Source organism: Dromiciops gliroides, chromosome 2 (assembly GCF_019393635.1).
Source record: "Dromiciops gliroides isolate mDroGli1 chromosome 2, mDroGli1.pri, whole genome shotgun sequence".
NCBI classification, from domain to species: domain Eukaryota; kingdom Metazoa; phylum Chordata; class Mammalia; order Microbiotheria; family Microbiotheriidae; genus Dromiciops; species Dromiciops gliroides.
Window position 1 is genome coordinate 373,616,893 of NC_057862.1, and position 25,284 is coordinate 373,642,176.

Here is a 25,284-nt window from a genome sequence, read left to right on the forward strand (position 1 = left end):
TGCAACCCCAGGTATATATAGCCTTTTGCTGTTGCCAAATTTTTCCAGGCTCCCACATTCAGTTATGAGACCCTATAGGGGGTCTCAACTCACAGTTTAAGAAACTTTGTTCTACAGGATGAAAACAGAAAATTCAACATCTTTGCTAACATTTAGAGGTTTTTGAGATTTGCAAAGTACCTTACGTGTATTATCTCATTTGATCCTCACAACAACACTTATGTTGTAGTTCAACTGTTTTTCAGTCATATCTGACTCTCTGTGACACCATTTAGAGTTTTCTTGGCAAAGATATTGGAGTGATTTGACATTTCCTTCTCCAGCTCATTTTATAGATCGAAGAAACTGAGGCAAACATGTCTGAGGCTAGATCTGAACTCACAAAGATGAGTCTTCTTGACTCCAGGTCTGGGACCCTATCCACTGACAGCTAGCTGCTACAACAACATCATGAGGTAGGCGCTATTATTATCCTCCTTTGCAGGTGAGGAAACTTAGCTGCCCCAGGGTCACACAGCTAACAACTGTCTAAAGTGGGATTTGAACTCAAATGTACCTGCTTCCAGCACTCCTAGCCACTGTACCTCCCAGCTGCCTCATAGAATCTGGACAAGTACTAAACTGTATGTACCATTGTGGGCAGCATGCTGCAGCAAAACACAAGTTTCAGCATATGTGAAAGCGAGTGTAGACACCACCTAACACACTGCCAGCCAGCTCCAGAGTACTCAGATTGCCTTGGTGAAGGAGTTTATGGATCCTGTCTATATTAGCTCTCCCTGCTCATCCTCCCCACCTCAGATTTCATCCTGTCTTGTTGTCTATCCAGTCATCTACTCTCTGTAGCATTCTGGAGCCACTCAAAGAATGGGGCTCTGATTACCCTAGATCCTCAAAGGACATGAAAAAGAGACCCCTCCCCATTCCCAATCCAGCTTCATTCAGTGTAGGGAAGGAAAAGGACTTTAGGGTGACTCACAGGTACCCTGCACCTCTACCCACCTGATCTGGAAGATCTGGAACTGGTCTTCCACTTTGACACCCACTTTCCTGAAGTAACTTTGTCTTTAATCTGAGGCAGGTTCAACCTGGGCCTCTTTGACTGCTGCCATCGACCATAATTCTAATTTCCAGGTGGAAAAGAAAGCAATCAAAAAAGATGCCAAGCTAATGTGGAAATCTGTTTTACATGATTGCACATGTATAACCTATTTCAGATTGCTTATCTTCTTGGGGAGAGGAGAGGGGACAGAGGGAGGGAGAAAAATTTGGAACCCAAAATCTTTCAGAAAAGGAATATTCAGATCATTCTGAAGAACAAAAGGTGAGGAATTTCAAAGGGGGGGATGAAAAGAAGGAAAGTCAGCAGTATCAGCCCTTAAACTATAAAATGAGAGCATTATTGAAGTATAAAATGGATAACTGATTAAGTTAAAATTTTCTTGTATAAATAAAACTAATGTAGCCAAGAATAGAAGGAATGCAGAAAATTGGAGGGGGGGGATCTTTCATAGATAATCTAGGATATGATTGTATTGGAATATTGCTGTGGTATAGGAAATGATGAGCTGGCTGATTTTGAAAAACATGGAAAAACTTGGCCTTATGAAGGAAGATACTAGCCACTTTCAGAGAAAGAGATCACAAGTAGAAACATGCATAGTGTGGTTTTACATTTATGTGTATGAGTGTATATGTGTATGTTTACTGATATGTGTGTGTGTGTGTGTGTGTGTGTGTGTATGTAGTCTTCTTGGTGGGGAGGAAGGGGAAAAGTAAAATATACACAGCAGAAAGCAAAAGAAAACCTACCAGGAAGAAAAGAAAAGCTGGGTACCTTGGAAAACAATGTGTAATATTTATTATATAGGTTTTCTTGCAATGGAAATGTATTGTTTTATATTGAATCCTCGCTTATGTTCTGCTGTGTACATGGCTGTTCTTTTTCTTTTCTCGTTTTTTATTTAAGTTTTAAATGAATTAAAATTTTACCAAAAAAAAACTTTCAAAAAAGATGGGGAAATGAATGCTGGAAATTGTCTTTATGTGGTAATTGGAAAAAACTAAAATACTATTTAAAAAAATATCCAAGAAAGGGTGTCAAGCATCCCATCCAGAGCGATGCCCATGCCCAGCGGGAGGCTAGATGATTTGGTTAATAGATGAATACAAAGAATCAGAGGATAAAATCCATTCCCTTTGTGAATCCAGCCTAGCTGGAGAGAAAATAATGGCACTGGGAGTAGCATCCAGTCTGAACTGGAAAGAGTCCTCATCCGGTCAATCCCCCTCTTTTTACAAAGTTCTACAGCTAGGAAGGCAGAGCCAACACTTGAACTCCGGTCTCCTGGCTCCAGACCCAGTATTCTTCCCATTCCACCAATCCCACTCATGAAACAGTCCTCCGGGGCTGAATTCTGGTCCCAGCTGTATGTCAGGGCTCAGAAGGGAAGGCTTCTTGGAAAAGGCAAGAGTTCAATCTAGTGGAGCCCGCCCGCAGTGGGTACCAGGTGGGTGTAGGTGAGTAATAAAGAGTGGCAGGTGAGATGGTGAATGGGGCGAGATGTGACTCTGGATCAGAATTTGGGGCAATACAACCTCCCTTGTCATGACCACTGATCACTTCACAGCAGCAGCCAGATCCACAACTCACCGGGGGCTGGTATCTGGGGATCCTGGGGATGACGTGAACTTCCTTTCTGAAAAGAGCAAGCGAACTCATATGAGACGATCAGCTGCCACATGCAGCAGACAAGTCTCAAAAAATGACTGCGGCTTCCCAGGCAAACACGGGAGTTTCAGGCTCGTGGCGCGGACCCAGGATTCGAACCCTTGGCGAAGAGAATGCGCGCCACCGTGTGGCTGAGGGGAGAGGGGATTGGGGGAGAAGGGGCAAGGCCGTGGGAACTCGCCCTTCCCCCCTCCTCATCCCTTCTGGAAAGCGCTCGGCCTTGGAATATAAACGTGAACGCGGGGCTGGGGATGGGAAAGAGGCTTAGCCCGTGCGCTCTAGCCCTGGGTGGAACTGTGGTTACCGAAGTGCACCTAGAGGTACTCGGAGCTTTGGAGGCAGAGGTAGGAGAGAGTGGCTGGAGCTATGCGCACGCGCACGCGCACTCGCACTCGCTCACGAGCGCCCCTCCCTCTCCCCAGGTTAGAATGAAGCAGGGGCCCGGTAGGGAGGAGGGAAGCAGAGGTAGCTTAGTGACGACCCGGCCGTGGGGGTGGAGGCGGCGGCTTGTAGCCCACGGCAGATTCGGCTGCCGCAGCTGCGGAGGCCTAAGGAAGTAAAGGAGAGCTCACTTTTCCTGTGGCTGCATGGCGCAGGCTCTTTTCTCCAAGCGTCGCCAACATTAGTGGCGTTTCCAAGGAGACAGTACCGGTGGTGCTAAGGGCCGCCGGAAGGGACTTGCTGCGCCAAGGGCGCAACTGCACCAAGCAACGCCCGTGGTGGCAGAGGTTCCCCGCCTTCCAGGCTCCAGACACTCCCTGAATTTTGCCCCCAACTATACCCCTGCCTCAGAACCATGACGGGGAGTTTTTGCATCTAGAAAGGAAGGGAGAAGGACGGGAGAAGAGAGACAAATCATAGGACGGATCATCTTGTAGCTTACACGCATTCCTTGATGTCAAGGAGAATACAACACGTATAGTTGGGAGAGGGATCAGGAAAGGTGATAGGTTAAGTGAAGCTTTGAAGGAATCTGCAGGATGGTAAGAAGTTCAATCCTGTGCAAAGACATGGAGGTGGGAGAAGGGATACTAAGTTGGGGAAACAGCAAATAAACCAAGTAGGCTAGAATGTAGAGTGCAGGAAGGGGAGGAATGTGATATGAGGTGGTTAGATTTGTGAAGGGCTTTGAAAATAAAACGGTGAGAGGGCAGCTAGGTGGCACAGTGGATAGAGCACCGGCCCTGGAGTCAGGAGGACCTGAGTTCAAATGTGGCCTCAGACACTTGACACTTACTAGCTGTGTGACCCTGGGCAAGTCACTTAACCCCAATTGCCTCACCAAAAATAAACAAACAAACGAAAATAAAATGGTGAAATGAGAACCAGGAAGGCGTTGTACACAGCAACATTGTGTCATAATCAACTATGAATGAATGACTTTGCTCTTCTCAGCAATACAATGATCCAAGACAATTCCAAAGGACTCATGATAGAAAAGAACTGATGGAGTTTGAATGCATATTGAAGTACACTGTTTTCACTTTATTTGTGTGTGTGTGTGTGTTTCTTTTGATGTTTCTTCTTTCACAATATAACTAATATGGAAATGTTTTACATGATTGCACATTTATAACCTATATCAAATTGCTTACCGTTTGGGGGAGCAGAGGAAAGGAGAAATTTGGAACTCAAAAAAAAATTTTAAATGAATGTTAAAAATTGTCTTTACGTGTAATTGGAAAAAACAAAATGCTATTTTTAAAAAAAAAGTAAAATAGGGAGTTTTGTTTTATTCTAGGAGCAGAAGGAAACCAGTAAATATTTTTGAGCAAGGGGAAGACAGACAACTGTGTGGAGGATGTATTGGAGAGGGGAGGGAGGGAATGCAGAGTCCATTTAGTGGGCATGGGGCAGAAAGCTGAGGTCTCCCTTATATTCATTCCTCATCACAGATTTAGGCAGAGAGGGGCCTTAGGAGTTCATTTAGTAATTTTACAGATAAAGAAACTGAGTCCCAAAGAGGTTAACTGTCTACCCCAAAATCACAGAGACAGTAAATGGCAGAACTAAGGTCCACTGACTCCAAACCCAGCATTTTCTTGCTGTGCTTTTTTGCCTCTCCTAGCGTGGCTGGGGTCAAAATCAAGGGACTTGGATGAAGGTAGACAACCTAAAACCTGTCCTGTGCACATATGGCCAAAGGTGCCTTCAGATGCGTAAATGTAACTTATCCAGTGCCAGAAATAAAGGTAGTGGCAGAATCAAGGGACAGGTGTTTGAATTTGTCATTATGCCTGTATGCATACAACTCTCAGTGTGACATTCAATTCAAAAAGTATTCTTACTATGTGCTAGGTATTATGCTAGGCACTGTATGATATATCATATGTTAATAACATATATTAAGTACCTACTATGTGCCAGGCACTGTGCTAAACACTGGGGATTCAAAGAAAGACAAAGAGATCTGTACCTTAGGAAAATGATTTGGGCAGCTGTGAGAAGAATGGATTAGAGAAAGACTGGAAGCAAGAAGACCCCTAAAGCTATCCCAGTACTTCAAGAATGAAATGATAAGGACTTGAAGTAGAGTGGTGACTATTAGAGTGGAAATAAGGGAATGGACTCAGGGGATGTTGAGGAAGAAATTAATTAATAAGATTTGGCAATTGATTGGATGGAAGGGTTGAGGGGAAAAGTCAAGGATGATTGAAGTGGTGAAGCTTGATGACAAAGGATGGCAGTTTCCTCAATAGATAGGAAAATTTGTAGGAGAGGTATGTTTAGGGGGGAAGATGAGGAGTTCTGGTGCTACTAAGGCTCTACAAGGCCATGCAAAAACTCTGAGAGTGAAGGAGAAGGAAGTAGGTCCTCTCCTCTCTGTCATCACCATTCCTGTCCACTGGCAGGCTCTTGCCAGGACACATAATGATGATAAGTGAACCCGGCACCAGGCAAGGGATGTCAAAGGACTGGAACTTCCCAGGAGGTTCAAAGGCAACGGGAGCAAGAATATACTTGTTGACCTGATTTAGGCCAAGAAGATAAATGCTCAAGTGGTAGGGGCTGGGGGTAGAGGAGGTGGGAGGGGAAGGATCAGGGAAAGGAAGTGGTGGCAAAAGGCTGAGAACCTCTTTCCTCTAACCAATCTTCAGGGAAGCCCAGAGAAGAAAAGGGCCCAGGATTCTTTAGTCAAGAGAGCAGGAGCTTAAGGCACTTGTCCCCAAATACCACTAGGATGTCCCCTCCCTCCTTGCCACTAAGCAGGGCAGCCACACCACTTCTACAGCAGAGGTTAGGTCCTGGACCCTTGCCCAATCTAGATTTCTAACACAGGCCAGATAGGGGCAGATAAGGTAGGGTGACTGACTGCCCAGGCCCTTTTGAAGTGACAGGACAACTCTAAGTTCATCCCTACCCATCCCTGCCCTGTGCTGTTACCCAGCTTGCCCTTCAGATGAGAGGTGTAAAGATTGTAGGCCTATTAATTCCCATATCCAAGATTCCCCTCCTAGCCTGACTTAGGTAAGAGGCTCCCAGGTATTAAAACTATACCTGCATCCCAAAGAGATCATAAAAAATGGAAAGGCACCCACATGTACAAAAATATTTGTAGCTGCTCTTTTTGTGATGGCAAAAAATTGGAAATTGAGGGGATGCCCATCAATTGGGGAATGGCTGAACAAGTTGTGGTATATGAATGTAATGGAATACTATTATGATGTAAGGAACAATGAGCAGGTGGATTTCAGAGAAACCTGGAAGGACTTACATGAACTGATGCTGAGTGAGATGAGCAGAACCAGGAGAACACAGTATACAGTAACAGCAATGTTGTGTGATCTACTGTGATGGACTTGGTTCTTCTTAGCAGTGCAATGATCCAAGACAATTCCAAAGGACGCATGATGGAAAATGCTCTCCACATCCAGAAAAAAGAACTGTGGAATCTAGATGCAGATTGAACCATACTGTTTCTACTTTTTTGTTTTTGTTTTTTCTTTTTTGAGGTTTTTCCCCTTTGTTCTGATTCTTCTTTCACAACATGACTAATGCAGAAATTTGTTTAATGTGATTGTACATATATAACTTATATCTGATTGCTTTCTGTCCTGGAGACGGGGGAAGGAAGAGGGGAGGGAGGGACAAAAATTTGGAACCAGAAATCTTACAAAAACAAGTGTTGAAAACTATCTCTACATGTAACTAGAAAATAATAAAATACTTATATTATTATTTTTTTAAATCACCTATACCTGGCAAAGAGGTAATGGCTGACTCCAACATCCCAGAGCCTACAGTACCTTTAGTGGCAAATAAACACATTTGTCAAAAGAACCGATCGAATCTTGACAACTTTTACCCTTGTGATGTTTAAAGTCTAATGTGTGGGGGCAGCTAGGTGGCGCAGTGGATAGAGCTCCTGCCCTGGATTCAGGAGGACCCAAGTTCAAATATGATACTTAACACTTACTAGCTGTGTGACCTTGGGCAAGTCACTTAACCCCAACTGCCTCACTAAAAAAAAAAAATCTAATGTGTGATCACCTTATCTGCCCCTCCCCCCACCAATGGGGTGGGGGAGAACTAGCTAAGTTTACTGATAAATTCGGCAAGAATTTAGGCTTTTAAGCATTTATTAAAGTGTATTCGGAGTTAGCAAAGAGAGAGAGGGAAAGCCACCTTCACCTAGCTACCCACGCTTCCAAAGAGAACATAGGAAGTTCTGAAAGTTAGAAGATCTGTCTACTCTGCCTGCCCCTAGCACCACACAGTTTTTTCCCCCAATGAAAGAGCGAGATCCTCATTCCCTTCCAGTGGAAGCTTCCTGTGGGACGGAAGGGGGATGTTCCCCACGCACAGTTCCAAACTAATTGGATGGTCCATTGATTGACATGACTTACAGGTGGTCTATGAATAGACGTAACTTCCAGATGCTAGTCATGTGCTTTCTTTTCAGGGGGCGTCACCCTGGTTCTCACAGTGTCTTTCTCAGCAAGGGGTTGCACCCTGATTCTCACACCCTCTTCAGTGTGTATGTCTCTCCCCACTTCACACATATAGTATTGTGATCAATTAGGTGCCCTCTAAGTTCAATAATGCCCTGTAACCAAGCCTTGCTTTTCCCACCCTGGTTATGGCTCTGCCCCCATCCCTTAGTTATTATGCTTGTACTGGTGTATCAGCTGAAAAAGTACTCTCCACTTCTCATAGTCTCCAGATGCCTCCTCTTTTCAGGCCCCCTGCCTTCTGCCCTTTCTTCAGCTCCAAATACACATCCTTATTCCTGAGCTCAGTGCCCCACAAATACATCCCTCAGTTCAGTGCCCCCCAAAATACACATCTCTGACTCTTTCCCTCCCCCTCAAAAAAAATCTGTTTTTACCCACCACTCAAGTTCCTAAAACAGTTCCCCTGCCTAATACCAAATACCAGCAGACCTTGACAAAAAGGCCAGATGGCACCTTTCAGTGCAGGTGGGTGAATGAGAGACATTTTAACTGTGATCCTTTTCTTTGGGAAGTAGGGGCCTAAACTGAATGAGCTATCCATTCTATTAGGAGGTGTCCTGGGAGAGTGGAAAGGATGAGTTGACCTAGGTTCCAATCTGCTGCAGCCCTTACTAGCTATGTTCCCTAGGGTAAATCAGTTCACTGGACTTCAGTTTTCTCATACACAGAGTGAAGGTTCTGGTCTACATAATCTCTCAGGTCTCTTCCAGCTCCAGCATTCTATTGCTTTTCTTTGCCTTCATATATAAAATGGAGATAATACATACAGTAGGAAGCATTTGTAGCATCATAGATATAGGGCTGGCTGGCTTTAATCTCATCTTTGACATATCTGAGATGACCTTGAGTAGATCACTTAGCAACTTTCTAAAGCCTAGACTATAAATGACAAAAGATGTTGATCTGCCTCAATGAAGGAAGTTTTCATAATGGGAGTTCTCTAGGGTGAAATCCCAGGTCCACACCCTCCCCTCCCAACCCCCCCCCCCAAAAAAATGCACTACCAGCTTCACCAGGTTGCTATAAAGTGTTCTGTAAGACTTAATGGGGGGCAGCTAGGTGGCGCAGTGGATAAAGCACTAGCCCTGGATTCAGGAGGACCTGAGTTCAAATCCGACCTCAGACACTTGACACTTACTAGCTGTGTGACCCTGGGCAAGTCACTTAACCCCCATTGCCCCACAAAAAAAAAAAAAAAAAAGACTTAATGGGATGGGGCAGCTAGATGGCGTAGTGGATAAAGCACCTGCTTCAGGTACTCAGGAGTACCTGAGTTCAAATCCGATCTCAGACACTTGACACTTAACTAGCAGTGTGACCTTGGGCAAGTCACTTAACCCTCATTGCCCTGAAAAAAAAAAAGACTTAATGGGAGCTGGTGTTAGTAGGAAAACATTTTTATATTTTGCTTGTTCATTGGTTTTAGAAAGCATCTGTATTTTGATGCCTGTTTGAATTGATTTGCTTTGTCTTGGGTTGTGGTTTTTCAAAAAAACACACCTTGTTTTACTGTTCAAATTTTTTAAAATAGAGATTTGGTTGGGTATTCAACCAAGTTTATGTGGTTTGCTATATTTTTTGACTCATGGTTTGCTTTAAGACCACAGTGGGCAAGGATCCCAGCTCATCTTTCCATTTCCTGTCCCCCCTCCCAACCCTAAACAATCCTCTGTGTTGTTCTTTTTTTTCTCACCTTTCAAACAAAGCCTAAGGATAAATTCAAAATATCATGAAAAGAGCACTGGGTTGGGAGACAGAGTAGAAGGCTCAAATTCTGGCTCTGCTACCTACTGGGTGACCTGTCTCACCTTTTTCTGTAATAAATACATCATTGATTCTGAGCCGGGAGGAACCTCATGGGCCATCTAGTTCAATGCCCTCATTTTACAAGTTAAGAAACTTTAGGCCAAGGAGATTTAAGGAAGTGGCGTGCCCAAGATCACACAGGAACTAGATTAGATTATCTTTATATTCCACTATACCTCTAAATCCTGCTAAAGCTAGAAACTCTTCCATGGCCCAGGTCACCCTTTACGGATTCTCTTTCCTCCCTTTCCATGAAGCTCAAGTACAGATGAATTCATGAAATAGCCCAGGTTCTTAGTGACTCTGTTTACAGCAGGCATCCCTAACTCCATAGTACCCCAGCCACTCCTGTTTCCCACCCCCCCAAAAAAAAAACCACACCAAGAAAGCATGTTTTAAAAGTGAATATTTAATTAGGATCCAATCCCGCAGAAAGGCTGGTCTGTTTCTTATTTGTTCCAACAGTCTAAACTATTATGGCATCTAGAACTACACAAAACTGCCTCTCATTTACATTTGCATCTTTTGGAGTCACACTTTTCAGTGCAAGAGCACTTTGTATATCTTTCTCTCCCTCCCACTGATGGTTGTCTGGATGCCACGCTGGGCAATGTTTGCTCTTTCTGGTGAGCACTGCCCATAGTAATTAGATTTGGAGGGGCAAACTATTAACTGGCTCCCCACAAAATGATGCTTCAACACACTCATTTGGGACCAGGTTTGTATGGCCCTGCCTCTACTGATCCCACATGGGCAGCTGGTGTCATGGACTTTGACTGTTTGATCATTTTGGAAGCCGGGAGAAGCAAGCTGCTGTGAGTTTCCATCCGGTGTCTCCTTATCGTGTTGGCCTAGTGGCAAAGAGTACAAACAACCCTCGCCCTATAGACCTGACTCACTACCAGGCAACAGCACAATTTTCATGGATGGATGAGTCACACTCAGGGCAACAACAGATATCCAGGCAGTTTGGAAGACCCAGGTCCCCCTTTGTGGGAATGATCTGTCCAGTTGATTCAGGATTTGCCTCAAGGTGCTCCTCAAGATCCCAGCTGTCCCTTCCAGCAATGCTGCCTTTGTCTTTTTTTTTTTTTTTTAGTGAGGCAATTGGGGTTAAGTGACTTGCCCAGGGTCACACAGCTAGTAAGTGTTAAGTGTCTGAGACTGGATTTGACTTCAGGTAGTCCTAACTCCAGGGCTGGTGCTCTATCCACTGCGCCACCTAGCTGCCCCTGCCTTTGTCTTGTTGACCTTGAAGACTATTCTCCAATTGCCTTTCAGCCCTTTCTAAACCTTTCTCTGTTCTCAGAGCAACAACTTCTTTGAGTAACTTAGAGGTAGCCAGGCCAATTTTGGCTTCATAGCCAAACATAACTTCATAGGGACTTCTTCGGATGCTTTCATGATAAGCCTGAGTTTTCATCATGTAGATGAAATGCAAAAACCTCAGCCCAGTGCTGGGTACTGTTGATCTGCATCCACGTGGTCAGCATATTCCAGACATCTTGGTTAGTTCTTTCCACAGAGTCCTGGCTATGACCATGGATCATTTTCAACTCCGGCCATATCTGTATGAGTTCTTTGACTATCTGGATGGAAAAATCTTTGCCATTGTTATACTGTAAAAAACTGGCATCCTGGGGGCAGTTAGGTAGTGCAGTGGATAAAGCACTAGCCCTGGATTCAGGAGGACCTGAGTTCAAATCTGACCTCAGACACTTTACACTTACTAGCTGTGTGACCCTGGGCAAGTCACTTAACCCTCATTGCCTTGCAAAAAAAAACAAAAATAAAAATACTTATATACTGTCTTACCCCATAATGTTATTAAAGCCCTTTGCACATAGCAAAAGAAAAGGAAGACGGCAGACCAGTGATGTCATCAATATTGGGAACTCTTAATATGGAAGCTGTCTCTACTGATCTCAGAAGCCTGCCAGAGGTGATAGGCCTTGGACCCGGGCCTACCTGACCCCAAGGCTGCCCCTCTCTGCCACATTGCCAGTCAGTAGGTACTTGGCAAACATGAATTGAATTGTACATTTTAAAGCACTATAGATCTGTGAGATATTTTTATTAGATCTCACTGCCTCTGCAGCAATTGATCTATGAGTATATATGAAATGACTAATATGTGCCGGACTTTGTGCTGAGTGCTGGGGAGACAAAGACAAATGAAATAGTCTACACCCTCAAAGAACTGACTCTATCAGGACAAATAGCACATACACATCTAAATAGATACAGAATACATAAAAAGCAAATGCAAGATCATTTCTTTTATACTAGCAGCTGGGAGGGGGCCAGGAACACATCTTTCAGGGGAATTGTGAAGGTCTTAAAATGCTCAATATGGGGGGGGGGGCACAGCTGGGTGGTGCAGTGGATAGAGCACTAGCCCTGGATTCAGGAGGACCTGAGTTCTGATCCAGCCTCGGACACTTGACACTCACTAGCCGTGTGACCCTGGGTAAGTCACTTAACCCTCATTGCCCCACCAAAAAGAAAGAACAAAAATGTTCAATATGTATATGATCCAGGGCAGCTAGGTGGCACAGTGCACTGGCCCTGAAGTCAGGAGGACCTGAGTTCAAATCTCACTTCAGACACTTTCTAGCTATGTGACCCTGGGCAAGTCACTTAACCCCAATTGCCTTAAACATTTGGGGCCATCTCCAGTCATCCTAATGTATATCTTGCCACTGGACCCAGATGAATCTGGAGGAGAGAGTAAGGTTGGTGACCTTGCACAGCCCTCCCTCACTTATATCTAATTCAGGTATTAAGGGCTAAAATTCTAGCTAATGAGTGGTCGCCAATAAATTATAAGCTTTAGCAAGAGTTAGACTTTTAAGCATTTATTAAGGAGAATAAGAATTTGGTAAAGAGAGAGAAAGGCCTAGATTCCTATCTATTAAAGGGAGAGCACATTTCTAGCTCCGCTCTCCACCAGAGTCCAAAGGAAAGAGTGAGCCCGAGTGCTAGTCTCTTCCTTCCTCCTCCCACTAGCCCGCGTCACTTCTTGACGCCAAAGAAAAGACTCCTGGTCTTGCCCTCAAAGACCTTCGCTTCATGGGCGGAACTCTTCTACAGTAAGTCTCCAGCAGGTGGTGTCATTCTAATCGTTACACAGGACAAGTCATGACATCACCCCAATGTCATGGTCTTCTTTGAGAATGAAGGACAAACAACAACACTATAAGTGTATATGATCCTATAAGCAATAGAAAGCCACTCACATTTCCATGACCAGGGGAGTGACATAGTCAGACCTGCGTTTAGCAATATCCCTTTGGCCACTTGATGGAGCATGGATTGGAGAGGGTGACAGACTAGGAGGCTACTAGAATAGCCCAGGGGAGAGGTGAGTGTCTGAACTAAGAGTGGTGACACTGAGTGGAGAAAAGGAGATGGATTCAGGGTAAAATCAACAAGATTTGGCAGCTGTCTGGAAATGAGAGGCAGTGTGCTCCAGTTGGGTCAGAGAGCACAGATTCAAATCCTGCCCCTAATATTACTTATGGATAAATGTTTCTTCTTGGGGTGTGACCTTGGGCAAATCACAGAAGCTCCCTGGGTGTTGGACAGACGGTCTCTGAGGTCCCTTCCAGCTCTGGTTCTTTGATCCCTATTGGAGGTGAGGTAAAATGACCAGCCCATTCTACTTTTGGACAGCAACCTTGTTTGGAAGTTCTTTCTTATAGGCTGAGCTGAAATTAATGTCCTAGATACTAAACCCGGGTAGTCCTAGTGCTGCCCTCTACTGGCAAAAAGAACGGCTCAGCCCTCTTTTACATGATAACCCTTCAGAGGTTTTCAAAAAAACCTATCCCAGAGCTGGGAGGGTCCTCTGAGGTCCAACCTGAGCAGGGATCCCCTTCACAACATCTCACACAAGTGGTTACCAACTACCTCCAAGTGAAAACCTTCAGGGATTGGAAGCCCACTCCTTCCCAAGGCAGCCCTTTATGTGGTCAGCTCTAATTGTCCTTTGCATTAAGCTGAAATTACCTCTCTTTGGTTTACCCCCTCCCCCCCCCCAAGGTCCCCTGGGCTAGAGCTGTCTTATGGGGGAAACTGGGACAAGTCCAATCCTTTGCCATATGACAGAGTCTTTCGAATACTTGAACCCTTACCCACAGTGGAGAGACTGACAAACAAAGGGTGAAGAGCTAGAGAACCTAAGGAATTCAGGAAAGAGGAAGGGGGAAAAGAGGTTTGCTACACACCCATTTAGAATAATCTCTGGCCTCTGCCTAGTCCAATCTTCCCCAGTTTCAAGCCCTACCTTCTCCAGGATCTCTCCTGACTTCTCTCTCCTTTGAACTTCCACAACACAGTCTATAGCTCACAATTTACCTTCTAACCTTAGGCTGCTCACAGTTGTTTTATGTCAGCTTCTGGAGAGCAGGGACCTGCATTATGTTGATTCTCTGTCCCTCACAATATCAAGCCAGAGCTAAGCACACAGTAAGAGTTCCACAAATCCTTGTTACCTGAATGATCAAAGGGAAGAAAAGAAACCAAGAAGGAAAGGAGAGGAAAAAGCTCCTTGTGTGGGCCATACCCTTCTGTCCATGTGGAGCTTCAGCCTCTAGCAATTGGGTAGTGATAACCTCTACATCTGGTCCTCCATCATTTCCCCAGCCCCATATGAAAGAGGTTCCTCCCTACTCCCCAACTTGGCTCTTAAAGGACTTCTCCCCTTTTCCAAACTTGTCAAATATTAAAGCTAAAAGAGACCAGAGAAATCACTGAATCCAACCCCTTCCCTTTGAAAATCAGGAAACAGGCCTAGAAAGGGAAGTGACTTACCCAAGGTCATACAGAGAGTAAACAATAGAGATGACATTTGAAAGCAGACTTTTTTACTATAAGGCCAATGCTCTTTCCCTTATACCACACTATCTGTGCCTGTGTCTCTCTTTCATACACACACACACACACACACACACACACAGAGCCAACCTTAGAACCCAGTCAGCTGCCATATGTTCAGTGAACTCAGAGACCTAAAAAAAAATTCTTTCTTCCCTAAGAGATTATTTGTGTGCTGTTCTGTTATTAGAAAGCTCTTGCTCCAACAGGGAGAAGGGAAGAGGGAACCTTCAGCCTGGCCTTAGTTGCCTGTGACTGTGTAACTTATAGAACAGGAATACAGACTATCAGAGCAGCAAACCCCTCATTTTATAGATGAGGAAACTAGATCCCAGAGAAAGGACTTGCCCAAGGTCACACAGCTAGTAAGTAACAGAATCAGCATTCGAACCCAGGTCCTCTTGACTCCAGACCCAGGCTCTTTCCACTACATCAATGATTGTTTTTGTTACAGGGTTAGGACTATTAAAGTTTAACCTGACCAGCTGACATGGGTCTTCTCCTTGAGACACACCTTGAAGCAAGAGAGATAAGCCCATTAGGTGTTGCTGCTGCCTGAGTGACTTGAGGGGGATGCCCAACTTCCCCCAGCCACCACCAGTGGGGGATGGTCCTCCCTCAAGTGATTACCCCCAATAAGGGAACTTTCCACACTCAGATGATCATCCCATCCAGTCCTTCCACCATCAGTCCCCTATAAAAGTATTTGCCTTTCTCCTGCTTGAGGAGATAGGTATCTCAGAGAACCATGCCTCTGGATCTACCTCCCCTTGAGACAAGTCTCAAGGTTTCCTTTCTCTAGAGCCTAAATAAAATATCATTTTCTTCTGACTGGATTTGTGTGCAAGAGGGTGTAATTCTTTAAAGAGGAATTCCTAAGGACCCCAAACTCCCCACCAATTTCCCCCATAACACTTTTTTTTTTTGGCGGGGCAATGAGGGTTAAGTGACTTGCCCAGGGTCACACAGCTAGTAAGTGTCAACCCCATAACACTTTCATTCCACCCTTTGACCCATTACTTCCAGCAGCCATTGAAAGAATTGTACCTCTCTTGCCTCCTTGCCTAGTTGGTTACTTAGCCTCCTCAATAGCTTTTGCACTGTTCAATCTCTTCCCCTGCACTGGCTTCTTCCCCTCATGCTATGAATACGCTCATAGCTCATATCTCTCCTTTTCTAAAAATAATCTTCTTTCAACCCTGATACCCTCCCCACCCCATAGTTATCTCCTCAGGCTTCTTCCCTTTATGACAAACTTCAAATAGTCAACACACCCTGTTTCCATTTTCTCACCACCCACTTACTTCTCAACCTCTAGCATATGGCTTCCACCTCCACCCCACTGCTAAAACTGCTCCCTCAAAGGTCACCAAGGACAACATTAACTGCAAAATCAAATGGTCTTTTCCTAGCCCTCATTCACCTTGGCTTCCCATTAAGCAGGCCCTGCTGCTGCTGACCAACCCCTCCTGCTTGGCACTCTCTTGGCTTCTGACACAGGGTGGACAGGACTCTTGTTTTTATCCCTCCCTCTGGTTTCTCTGATTGGTCTTCATGTTTCCTTCCATGATTCCACTTTTTGTTCCAACTCCCTAAACATATGTATTCTCCTGGGCTGTTTTTACTTCCTTCTTGGTAGGCTCTACCCCTTCTCCCCTGATCATCTCATCTACTTTGGTTCCAAGTCCCTTATGCAGATAACTCCCAGATGTACAACTCAATAAGCATTCATTAGGCACCACCTGTGTGGGCTATGTGAGGCGTTCAGGGAGGACTGACACCGTTGATGTAAGGGTTTGCAGAGCCCTTTTCAGAGCTGCTCATCCATCTTTGGTGTAACCCTACTCTCACTTGTGGCTCCAAGAAGCTAAAAAAGCACATACAGTGGCCACACCCCAGTAAACCATCTCAGCAGATGGGCTAAACCAGGTTAAGAGTAACAGGTCTTACAGGTTAACAGTAACAGGGGGCAGCTAGGTGGCGCAGTGGATAAAGCACCAGCTCTGGATTCAGGAGTACCTGAGTTCAAAACTGGCCTCAGACACTTGATACTTACTGGCTGTGTGACCCTGGGCAAGTCACTTAACCCTCACTGCCCCACCAAAAAAAAAAAAAAGAGTAACAGGTCTCAAATTAGGCAAATTAGGGGGATGTCTACCCAAAGCATGTGAAAATTTCTCCTGGTGAAAGTGGTCGATGAAGACAAGACCCCAAAGTTATATACTAAAACTTCCCAGGCCATCAACAATCATCCTGACTTTTGCCTAGTCACTGGACTCCGATGACTCTGGAAGAGAAAGTGAAGCTGACAACTTTGTGCAACTCTGCCTCACTTAAATCCAGTTCACCCACAGGTCAAGACATCACCCTGTGATGTCATTGGTACTCTTTGAAATAAATGAAGGATGAACAACTATGTGCCAGGCACTGTCCTAGATGCTGAATATACAAAGGTCAAAATGAAACAATCTTGAAACATTGGGGGGGGAGGGACTTGCGACCTGGGGGAGGGGCTAGCTCACCCAAAGGACTGGAGGCTTATCACGAATCTTGTAAAATAAAAAGAGATTTATTAGGAGAGGAATATACGGCTGGGGAACTGATCATCTTGGTGACTATCCCACTGGAGTAAGAGAAGACCTGGTCTTTTGTAGCTTTACAAAAGTCCACCCTATGTCAGAAGCCAAGAGAGTGCCACAAAACAAAGAAAGGCAAGGGACTTACAAAGCAAGGGGAAATACAAACACTGTAGCCAGATAACTCTTTGATAATGGGGTATCAGTCGGAAATGCAGCATCCATCCATATCCCACATATCCTCTTGCAGACCTTAGTATTGCTTCAGCATACTGGGGTCATGTCCTGCCATAAGTCATACCTGAGGTGGGAGAGAGAGCTGGTTTTCTCTTGGCTTTGGAGGTTGGGATCTTTAGATTTCTTAGGGTCCCACGGTATGACCACAACATGCCCACCAAGATCTTATATTTTATTGTGGAGTTTGAAACATATTGGTAGAGAAGTACAAAATACATGCAAAACAAATTTAAGGTAAGTTGGGGAAAACTAACAACTCAGGGAAATAGAAGAACCCTTTATTAGGCGGTAGCAATTTAACTGAGCCTTGAAAGGAGCTAGTAATTCCAAGAGGCCAAGGTAAGGAGGGAGAATATTCCAGGTATGGGGGCCAAACCTTTCAAAGGTTTGGAGGTAAGAGATAGAATGTTCTGTAAGGGAAACAGTATGCATGCCAGTTTGTCTGAAGCACAGAATGTATGAGGGGGAGTAATGTACTGTACAATGTAATCATCCTAGAAAATTTGGTTAGAGTTAAACCACTAAAGGCTTTCAGTGACATAGAGAAGAATTTGTATTTTATCTTAGAGACAGTAGGGAGCCACTGAACCTTCTTACAATCTAAAATCTCTCTCCTAAATTTGGGATTCCTGCTGAATCACTCTACCTGTTCATGGGACAAGATATTTAGAGGTGGAGGAAACCTTAAAAGTCACCTAGTACAGGGCAGCTAGGTGGCACAGTGGATAGAGCACCGGCCCTGGAGTCAGGAGGACCTGAGTTCAAATCCGGCCTCAGACACTTAACACTTACTGGCTGTGTGACCCTGGGCAAGTCACTTAACCCCAAATGCCTCACCAAAAAAAAAAAAGTCCCCTAGTACAACTTCCTCATTTTATAGATGAGGAAACCAAGGCCCTAAGAGGTAAAGTGATGTGCACAAGGTCACACAGGTAGCAAGTAGAAGATCTGGGATTCAAATCCACTAATTCCAGACCCAGCACTTCTTCCACCAGCTTAGGCTCCCTTCCATATCCAGATGTACAAAGACTTCAAGTTCAAAATGACCAGCACTAAACTCTTCAACTCTCCTCCCAAACCTGACCCTCAGTCTCAATGCTTTTCTTCTGTTAATGATACTACCTTTTCCCTCCTTAGTCACCTAAGCTCTCAGTCATCTCTGATTCTTCCCTCTACATCGTTGTTCAGTTGTTTTACAGTTATGCTCAACTCTTCATGACCCCATTGGGGTTTTCTTGGCAAAGATTACTGGAGTGGTTTGCCATTTCCTTCTCCAGTTCATTTTACAGATGAGAAAACTGAGGCAAACAGGGTTAAGTGACTTGGCCAGGGTCACACAGCTAGTAAATATCTGAGGCTGGATTTGAACTCAGGCCATCCTGACTCCAGGCCCAGCACTCTACCCATTGTGCCATCTAGCTGCATTCTTCCCTCTATAGTCTTCCCTTTATTTGAAAGTCAGGACCATTTTTGCCCTTTGTAGAACCTCAAAGACCCACTCATGGTTCAACCCATTTGTAAAAGGAGCCCCTACTTTAAGATACCTGACAAGTGAATATTCAGCTCCTGCTTAAAGACCCTTTTGGCAACCTCTATGATGATTATTGTTGGTAGGATGAAATGGAAATCCTTAGAATTGCCCAAATCCATCTAGTGTAGTTAACTGCAAACAATATCATGGTGGGCAAAGGGGAGGGGAGAAGGAAGGCAGGGTAGACAGGAACGAGAAATATTTCTTTCCTAGAAATGGAGATGAAGGATGGAGTACTTAGCTAAGCCAACTCCCCTTATAATATTGACCCCTTTGTGGTCCATGAGGAAGACAGATGGTGCCTGGGGGCTTAATACAGAGAGCTGTCCATTTCTGATTTCATCAACATGGTAAAATTGGTAGGCTAGGCTCAGAGTGAGTGGTATGGCATTATCAACGTGGCCAGTCTACTTTCACTATCCTTCCCTGAGCTACCTGAACTTTCCCACATACTACCACAGTCTAGGGGGAAGGAACTTAGAAAAGGCTTCCCTTCCTAAGAGCACTGATGCCCACCACTACATTGATAACATAAGGTTGACCAGGCCAGATAAGACCATGGTGGCAGAGCCCCTAGATTGGATAGTGGCCCATTTGAGAGACTAGAAATGAGAAACCAACCTTAATAAAATACAGGGGCCAACCACTCAGTCAAGCTTCACAGAACACAGTCTTCAGGGAGCACTTAGTTCCAAATATGGTCCAGAATAAGCTATTGACAGTCTTTTCTCCACAATCTAATAAGGAAGCCCTGAGACTTATTGCACTTGGGTTTCATAGAATCCATATCCCCTACCTGGATATCCTGTTGGCTCATGTTTGTTGAGTCACCCACAAGTCCACGTCTTCAGTGGAACTCAGAATAGAGTACAGCCCTGGAAGACCTAAAGCAGGCCATCCAACAGTTTATCCTGGGTCCTGATGATCTCATAGGCCTCTATTTCTGTAGGTCTCTAAGACCAAGAGGAGTGGAATCTTTGGCAGATACCTAGGGTGGCCAGACCAATAAACACTAGGCTTCTGAAGCCACAAGCTCCAAAATGCAGGCGATTATTATACCACTTTTGAAAAGCGGTTACTGGGGCAGCTAGGTGGCACAGTGGATAGAGCACCGGCCCTGGATTTAGGAGGACCTGAGTTCAAATCCAGCCTCAGACACTTAACACTTACTAGCTGTGTGACCCTGGGCAAGTCACTTAACCCCAATTGCCCTGCAAAAAAAAAAGAAAAAGAAAAGCAGTTACTTTTCCATGCCTTAGCTGCTGCTGAGTGGATATCAATCTCAGTGTCATTAATAATAGAAATAATAACAATAGCTAATGCTTATAGAGCACTTACTATGTGCCAGACAGCATGCTAAGTGCTTTACAAATATTATCTGATTTGATCCTCAGAACTATCCTGGGAGGTAGGTGTTATTATTATCTCCATTTTACAGATGAGGAAACTGAGGCAAATAGGGTTAAGTGACTTGCTCATAGTCATAGAGCTACTCAGTGTCTAAGGCCAGATTTAAACTCAGGCCTTCTTGACTTCAGGCCTGGCTTTCTATCTTCTCGGACACTTTGCTGCCCTCAGTTACATAATCCTTTGACCAGAGTTGCTTATCATGAATTAGGTGATGCCAGATGATACTGTTGACAAGATAGGTAGGACACAGATTAAATGGAAATGGAAGATTGAGGATGGAGCTCTCCGGAGTGGCTTGGAGATTAGGTGTTCCTGCACTTTAAGAACAGTTTGTAATTCCACTAGAGACTGGAAGCTCCATGCCAGGACCCAAACCCTACCTCCCCTATTGGCCCAATGGGCCGCTGCCTAGAAGGACCCAGCTCCTGAAGAATGCCATTTTGCCAGGTTTGTCAAGGGTTCTACCTGCTACCAGAGAGATATGCATAACTGGACTTCAGTAGGCAGAAATCTAGTAGGAAGGATACCTTGAGGGATGATCATCCTTGTCAAGTCCTCCCAATGGACTGAACTCCTGGCCAAATAGCTGGTGTGACAACCAATTGGGAGGAGTAATCTAACCCTACAGGAAAGTAGGAAGGGAAGAGGATAAGGAGGGAAGGGTGAAAGAAGGGAGGGCAGAGCAGGGGAGGGGGAAGGCAGAAGTAAAACACTTTTGAGGAGGAATAGAGTAAAAGAAGATAGAAAATAGAGTAAATATCATGGGAAGGGAATAGAATGGAGGGAAATAGTTATGGTGATTGACTATAATGGCAAAATGTATGGTACCTACTTTGCTGGGCTATTGTGAGGAAAATTCTTTGTCAAGTTTAAGGTACTATATAAAAGTTATGATGAACAGGATGCTATCAGAAAAACCTGGAAAGACCTACATGAGCTGATGTAACGTGAAATGTACTGTATACAAAAGAACAGCAACAGTGTAAGATGATCTGCTGGGAAGCATGTAGTTATTTTCAGCAAGGCGATGATCCAATATAACCCTGAAAGACCTATGAAGATTGCAGCCCATCTGCAGAGAAAGAATTGATAGTATCTGAAAACAGATTGAAGCATAATTTTTTTGGACAATTCCTTAATCTGAAGTTTTGTTTTTTATCTATTTTCTCTCACAACCTAGCTAATGTGGGGATGTTTTCCATGACCACTCATGTATAATTTATATTGAATTGTTGAGTTCTTGGGGGTGGGGGGTGGGAAGGGAGGGAGGAAAAGAAATTGGAACACAAAGTTTTAAAAATTGATGTCAAAATTTGTTTTTACATATATTTTGGAAAATAAAATTCTAAACAGAAAAAAACCAAAAAATAGCTGGTGTGAGAGAGAGCTATAAGGGACTGGAGAGATAAGAATTTCCTTTACACTCATTCCTGAGCAGTGGCCATGGGCTGGCCAAGTGGACTGGAGTCTAGAAAGAACAGGAATGGACAACCAAAGGCTCTCCCCTTTGAGCACATGACCAAGAAAGGAATTTTGCTGCTTTGCTACAAATATCTTATTTGTAGGTCATGTCAACGCCCATCAGAGTCATCACAAAGCCTCTGGTGAACTGAACAACCAAGCTGATATCCTTATGGAAACAGGAGAGGTTGGGGAATGGGACTATCACCTACCTGGACATGGGGACCACAATGCCATGTGTAATGGACATGAGACACTATGATTTTCCTAAGAACAAAACGGCTACTTTGGCTTCAATAATGTTTCTTCTGCAAATTGAAGCACCCACCTCTGGAAAGACCAGTCTGGTATAATCCTATGTGGTTCCTAACCTGCCTCCCACCCAGTGGATTATATTGCCCTCTTTTTTTTTTTTTAATGTATGAGGTATTTTATTTTTATATTTTTATTTTATTTTTTCCGTTACATGTAAAGATAGTTCTCAACTTTTGTTCATATATGCTTTACAATTTCAGATTTTTCTCCCTCCCTCCCCTCCCTCCCCCATCCCCTAGACAGCAGGTAATCTGATATAGGTTATATCTATATATCTCTATACATATACATATAGATATAGATATATATACACACACATATATATATTGCCCTCTTCTTACATCTCAGGACAAGAAGGTTGCCCTTACTGCATTTGCTACCTATTCCATATAAGACGTTGCTATGCTAGACAAGTGTGCTGCCACAGCAGCCACCATCAAAGTTCTCATAGAACATACATTTCATGCTTATGGTCCCCTGCACCATTATTTCTGATCAGGGTACTCACTTCACCTCAAAAATGATGCCTTTGCATATGTCGGGTTCTTCACCTCCCAAATCATCCTCTGGTAGTGGGCACTTAACTCTGGAATTGCCTTGGGAAACAATGATATTGCACCATACCCCTGACTATCATTCCACCCTAAGTTACCATTTCTCTATAGTCTCTTCCTATTAAGGGAGTCACCATATATCCTGGGGAAACTGCTCAGGTCCCCTTTAAATGACAGTTCTTTTCCCAGTCTTATTCAAACAACCCCTTCCCAAAAAGCGTTTGGGGCACTATGGGTAGAATTGTTGGGAGATGACATGAAGGTGGTGAAACTATCTCAGTATAACTGTTGTTCATTCTTCATTTTTTTCTTTCTTTCTTTCTTTTTTTGGTGAGGCAATTGGGGTTGTGACTCACCCAGGGTCACACAGCTAGTAAGTGTCAAATGTCTGAACCCGGATTTGAACTCAGGTCCTCCTGAATCCAGGGCTGGTGCTTTATCCACTGTGCCACCTAGCTGCCCCTTCATCCTTCATTTTCTTTTTCTTTTTTTTTTTTTTTTTTTTTGGTGAGGCAATTGGGGTTAAGTGACTTGCCCAGGGTCACACAGCTAGTAAGTGTCAAGCGTCTGAGGCCGGATTTGAACTCAGGTACTCCTGACTCCAGGACCGGTGCTCTATCCACTGCGCCACCTAGCTGCCCCCATCCTTCATTTTCAAAGAGGACCAATGACATCACAGGGGCACTTGTGAATGAATTGGATTTAAGTGAAGCAGAGTTGCACAAAGTCACTGGTCTCACTCTATTTTGCTAAGTCATCGAAGTCTAGTGGCAAGACAAAAGTCAGGATGACTGGCCATGGCCCAGGATGACCTTGGTGTCTTCAATACCTGACCAAGTTCTAAGCTCTCCACAGAACCTGCTTCTGCCACCTTCATGGCCATTGGAACAAATTGTTCTCATCCACCCATTCCGCCGGAAGAAGTCTTCACATCCCCCTGACTCACCAACAGCTTTGAGGCCTGTCAGTTACCCTCAACCTGGTTTAGACCATCTACTGAGATGGCTTTTGACCAGGCAGTGGCTGATGCTCTTGCTTATAGATTCTTTTTTTTTTTTTTTTTTTGGTGAGGCAATTGGGGTTAAGTGACTTGCCCAGGGTCACACAGCTAGTAAGTGTTAAGTGTCTGAGGTCGGATTTGAACTCAGGTACTCCTGAATCTATGGCCGGAGCTCTATCCACTACGCCATCTAGCTGCCCCTTGCTTATAGATTCTTAAAGCCACGGGTAAGAGCTGGATGAATAGTGAACACCCAAAGTGGAAGGGCAGCCCTGAAAAGGGAGTGGCAAGCTCACACACCAGAGGTACTTGTCCTCCCTGAACACCTTGTGGTGAATGGAGATTCATCTGGAAGAAAGGGTATCCCTTAGCTAAATTAGCAGTAATTCTGAGCCCCTGGATGAATGTGAGGGGCAATCCTATCTAGCTGCTGCCGCAGTAGGCAGCCCTCAGGAGAGGCCTCTGAAAAGGCAAATGTGTGTGATCATCCCCAAGATGGGGCTCCCAAGGAGGAGGAGGGTTTGGCTGGTGGGCCAGGACTGATGGAAATATAATGTGTCTCAGTAACCACTCATCCCAACACAGACTGCACGAAAGAGACTTTGGATCTCTTGGCTACTTTACTCTATAGATAACCTTGACCTTAATAATAATAATGAATGTGAGGGCCCTCTGTTCTATGGCCCTAATGTTGCTAGTGTTATTCCTGCTCAGGGTGTCACATGCCTGGAATGTTCTCCACCCTCACCTCTGACTTATTGCTTCCCAGGATTCCTTGAAGATTCAACTCAAATTGGGGACAGATAGGTGGTGCAGTGGATAGAACACCAGCCCTGGATTCAGGAGGACCTGAGTTCAAATCTGGCCTCAAACACTTGACACTTAGTAGCTGTGTGACCCTGGGCAAGTCACTTAACCCTCATTGACCTGCAAAACAACAACAACAACAACAACAACTCAACTCAAATCTCATCTCTCATCTTCTGCATGATGCCTTCCCAGGTCTTACCCCATTGCTAATTGGTTCATATTGTATATATCTTGTAAGTACTTATTTATTTATGTGTTGTTTCTGACATTAAAATGTAAGCTCCTGGGGGCAGCTAGGTGGCACAGTGGATAGAGCACTGGCCCTGGATTCAGGAGGACCTGAGTTCAAATTCAGCCTCAGACACTTACTAGCTGTGTGACCCTTGGTAAGTCACTTAACCCTCACTGCCTCACAAAAAAAAAAAGAAAGAAAGAAAGAAAAGAAAAGAAAGAAAAAAGAAAAAAGTAAGCCCTTGAGGACAGGAGCCAAGCTTTTGCCTCCCCTTCCCTCCCCCTCCAGTATTTAGCACTGTGCCTCGCATAGTATGAGTGCTTAAGGAATTTTTTTTACTTAATTGTCCTTAAGAAATTTTTCTAAAAGTTGTGCCCTGCCCCCTTGCAAAAAAAATAAAACCAAAACAACTTGTCAAAACACTTTTAGGAGGAGAATAAATCTGGTAAATCAATTTGATATGGAAACTACCAAGAGGCTAAAAATCAATGCTTTAGAACATATAAATCTTATAATATTCCATAATGTGGATATTATATTAAGGTACATATTCCTTAATATATATGGAACATATAAATCTGAGAGTGAAGGTCTCAAAGGCCATCCTAAGAGAGATTGGATCCTCCAGCCATCAGTCTCAGATGCTGTAGCAGTTGGGGCCACTCCAAATATACTTCAAAAAACATTTATTAAGAAAATGCTAGGCAGCTAGGTGGCGCAGTGGATAGAGTACCAGCCTTGGAGTCAGGAGGACCTGAGTTCAAATCCAGCCTCAGACACTTGACACT

The 25,284-nt window shown here is 44.3% G+C and overlaps 1 protein-coding gene across 6 annotated transcripts in view; it reads right to left on the reverse strand.

Moving 5' to 3' along the window:
- Window positions 1–25,284, reverse strand: part of C2H20orf96 (chromosome 2 C20orf96 homolog) — a 60,052-nt gene that overhangs the window by 24,438 nt on the left and 10,330 nt on the right. For 4 of the 6 annotated variants that reach the window (XM_043990250.1, XM_043990248.1, XM_043990253.1 and 1 more), the window contains exons 1-2: window positions 2,654–3,034; window positions 1,003–1,123 (exon numbers count right to left, since the gene is read on the reverse strand). The exons of 1 other annotated variant lie outside the window; for it this stretch is intronic. In XM_043990250.1, the coding sequence (XP_043846185.1) occupies window positions 1,003–1,123; window positions 2,654–2,722 (190 nt within the window). In that variant the 5' untranslated portion in view covers window positions 2,723–3,034. Of the gene's footprint in view, window positions 1–1,002; window positions 1,124–2,653; window positions 3,035–3,303; window positions 3,385–25,284 lie in introns of those variants that run through there. One more of the 6 variants, XM_043990249.1, reaches the window with a different exon arrangement.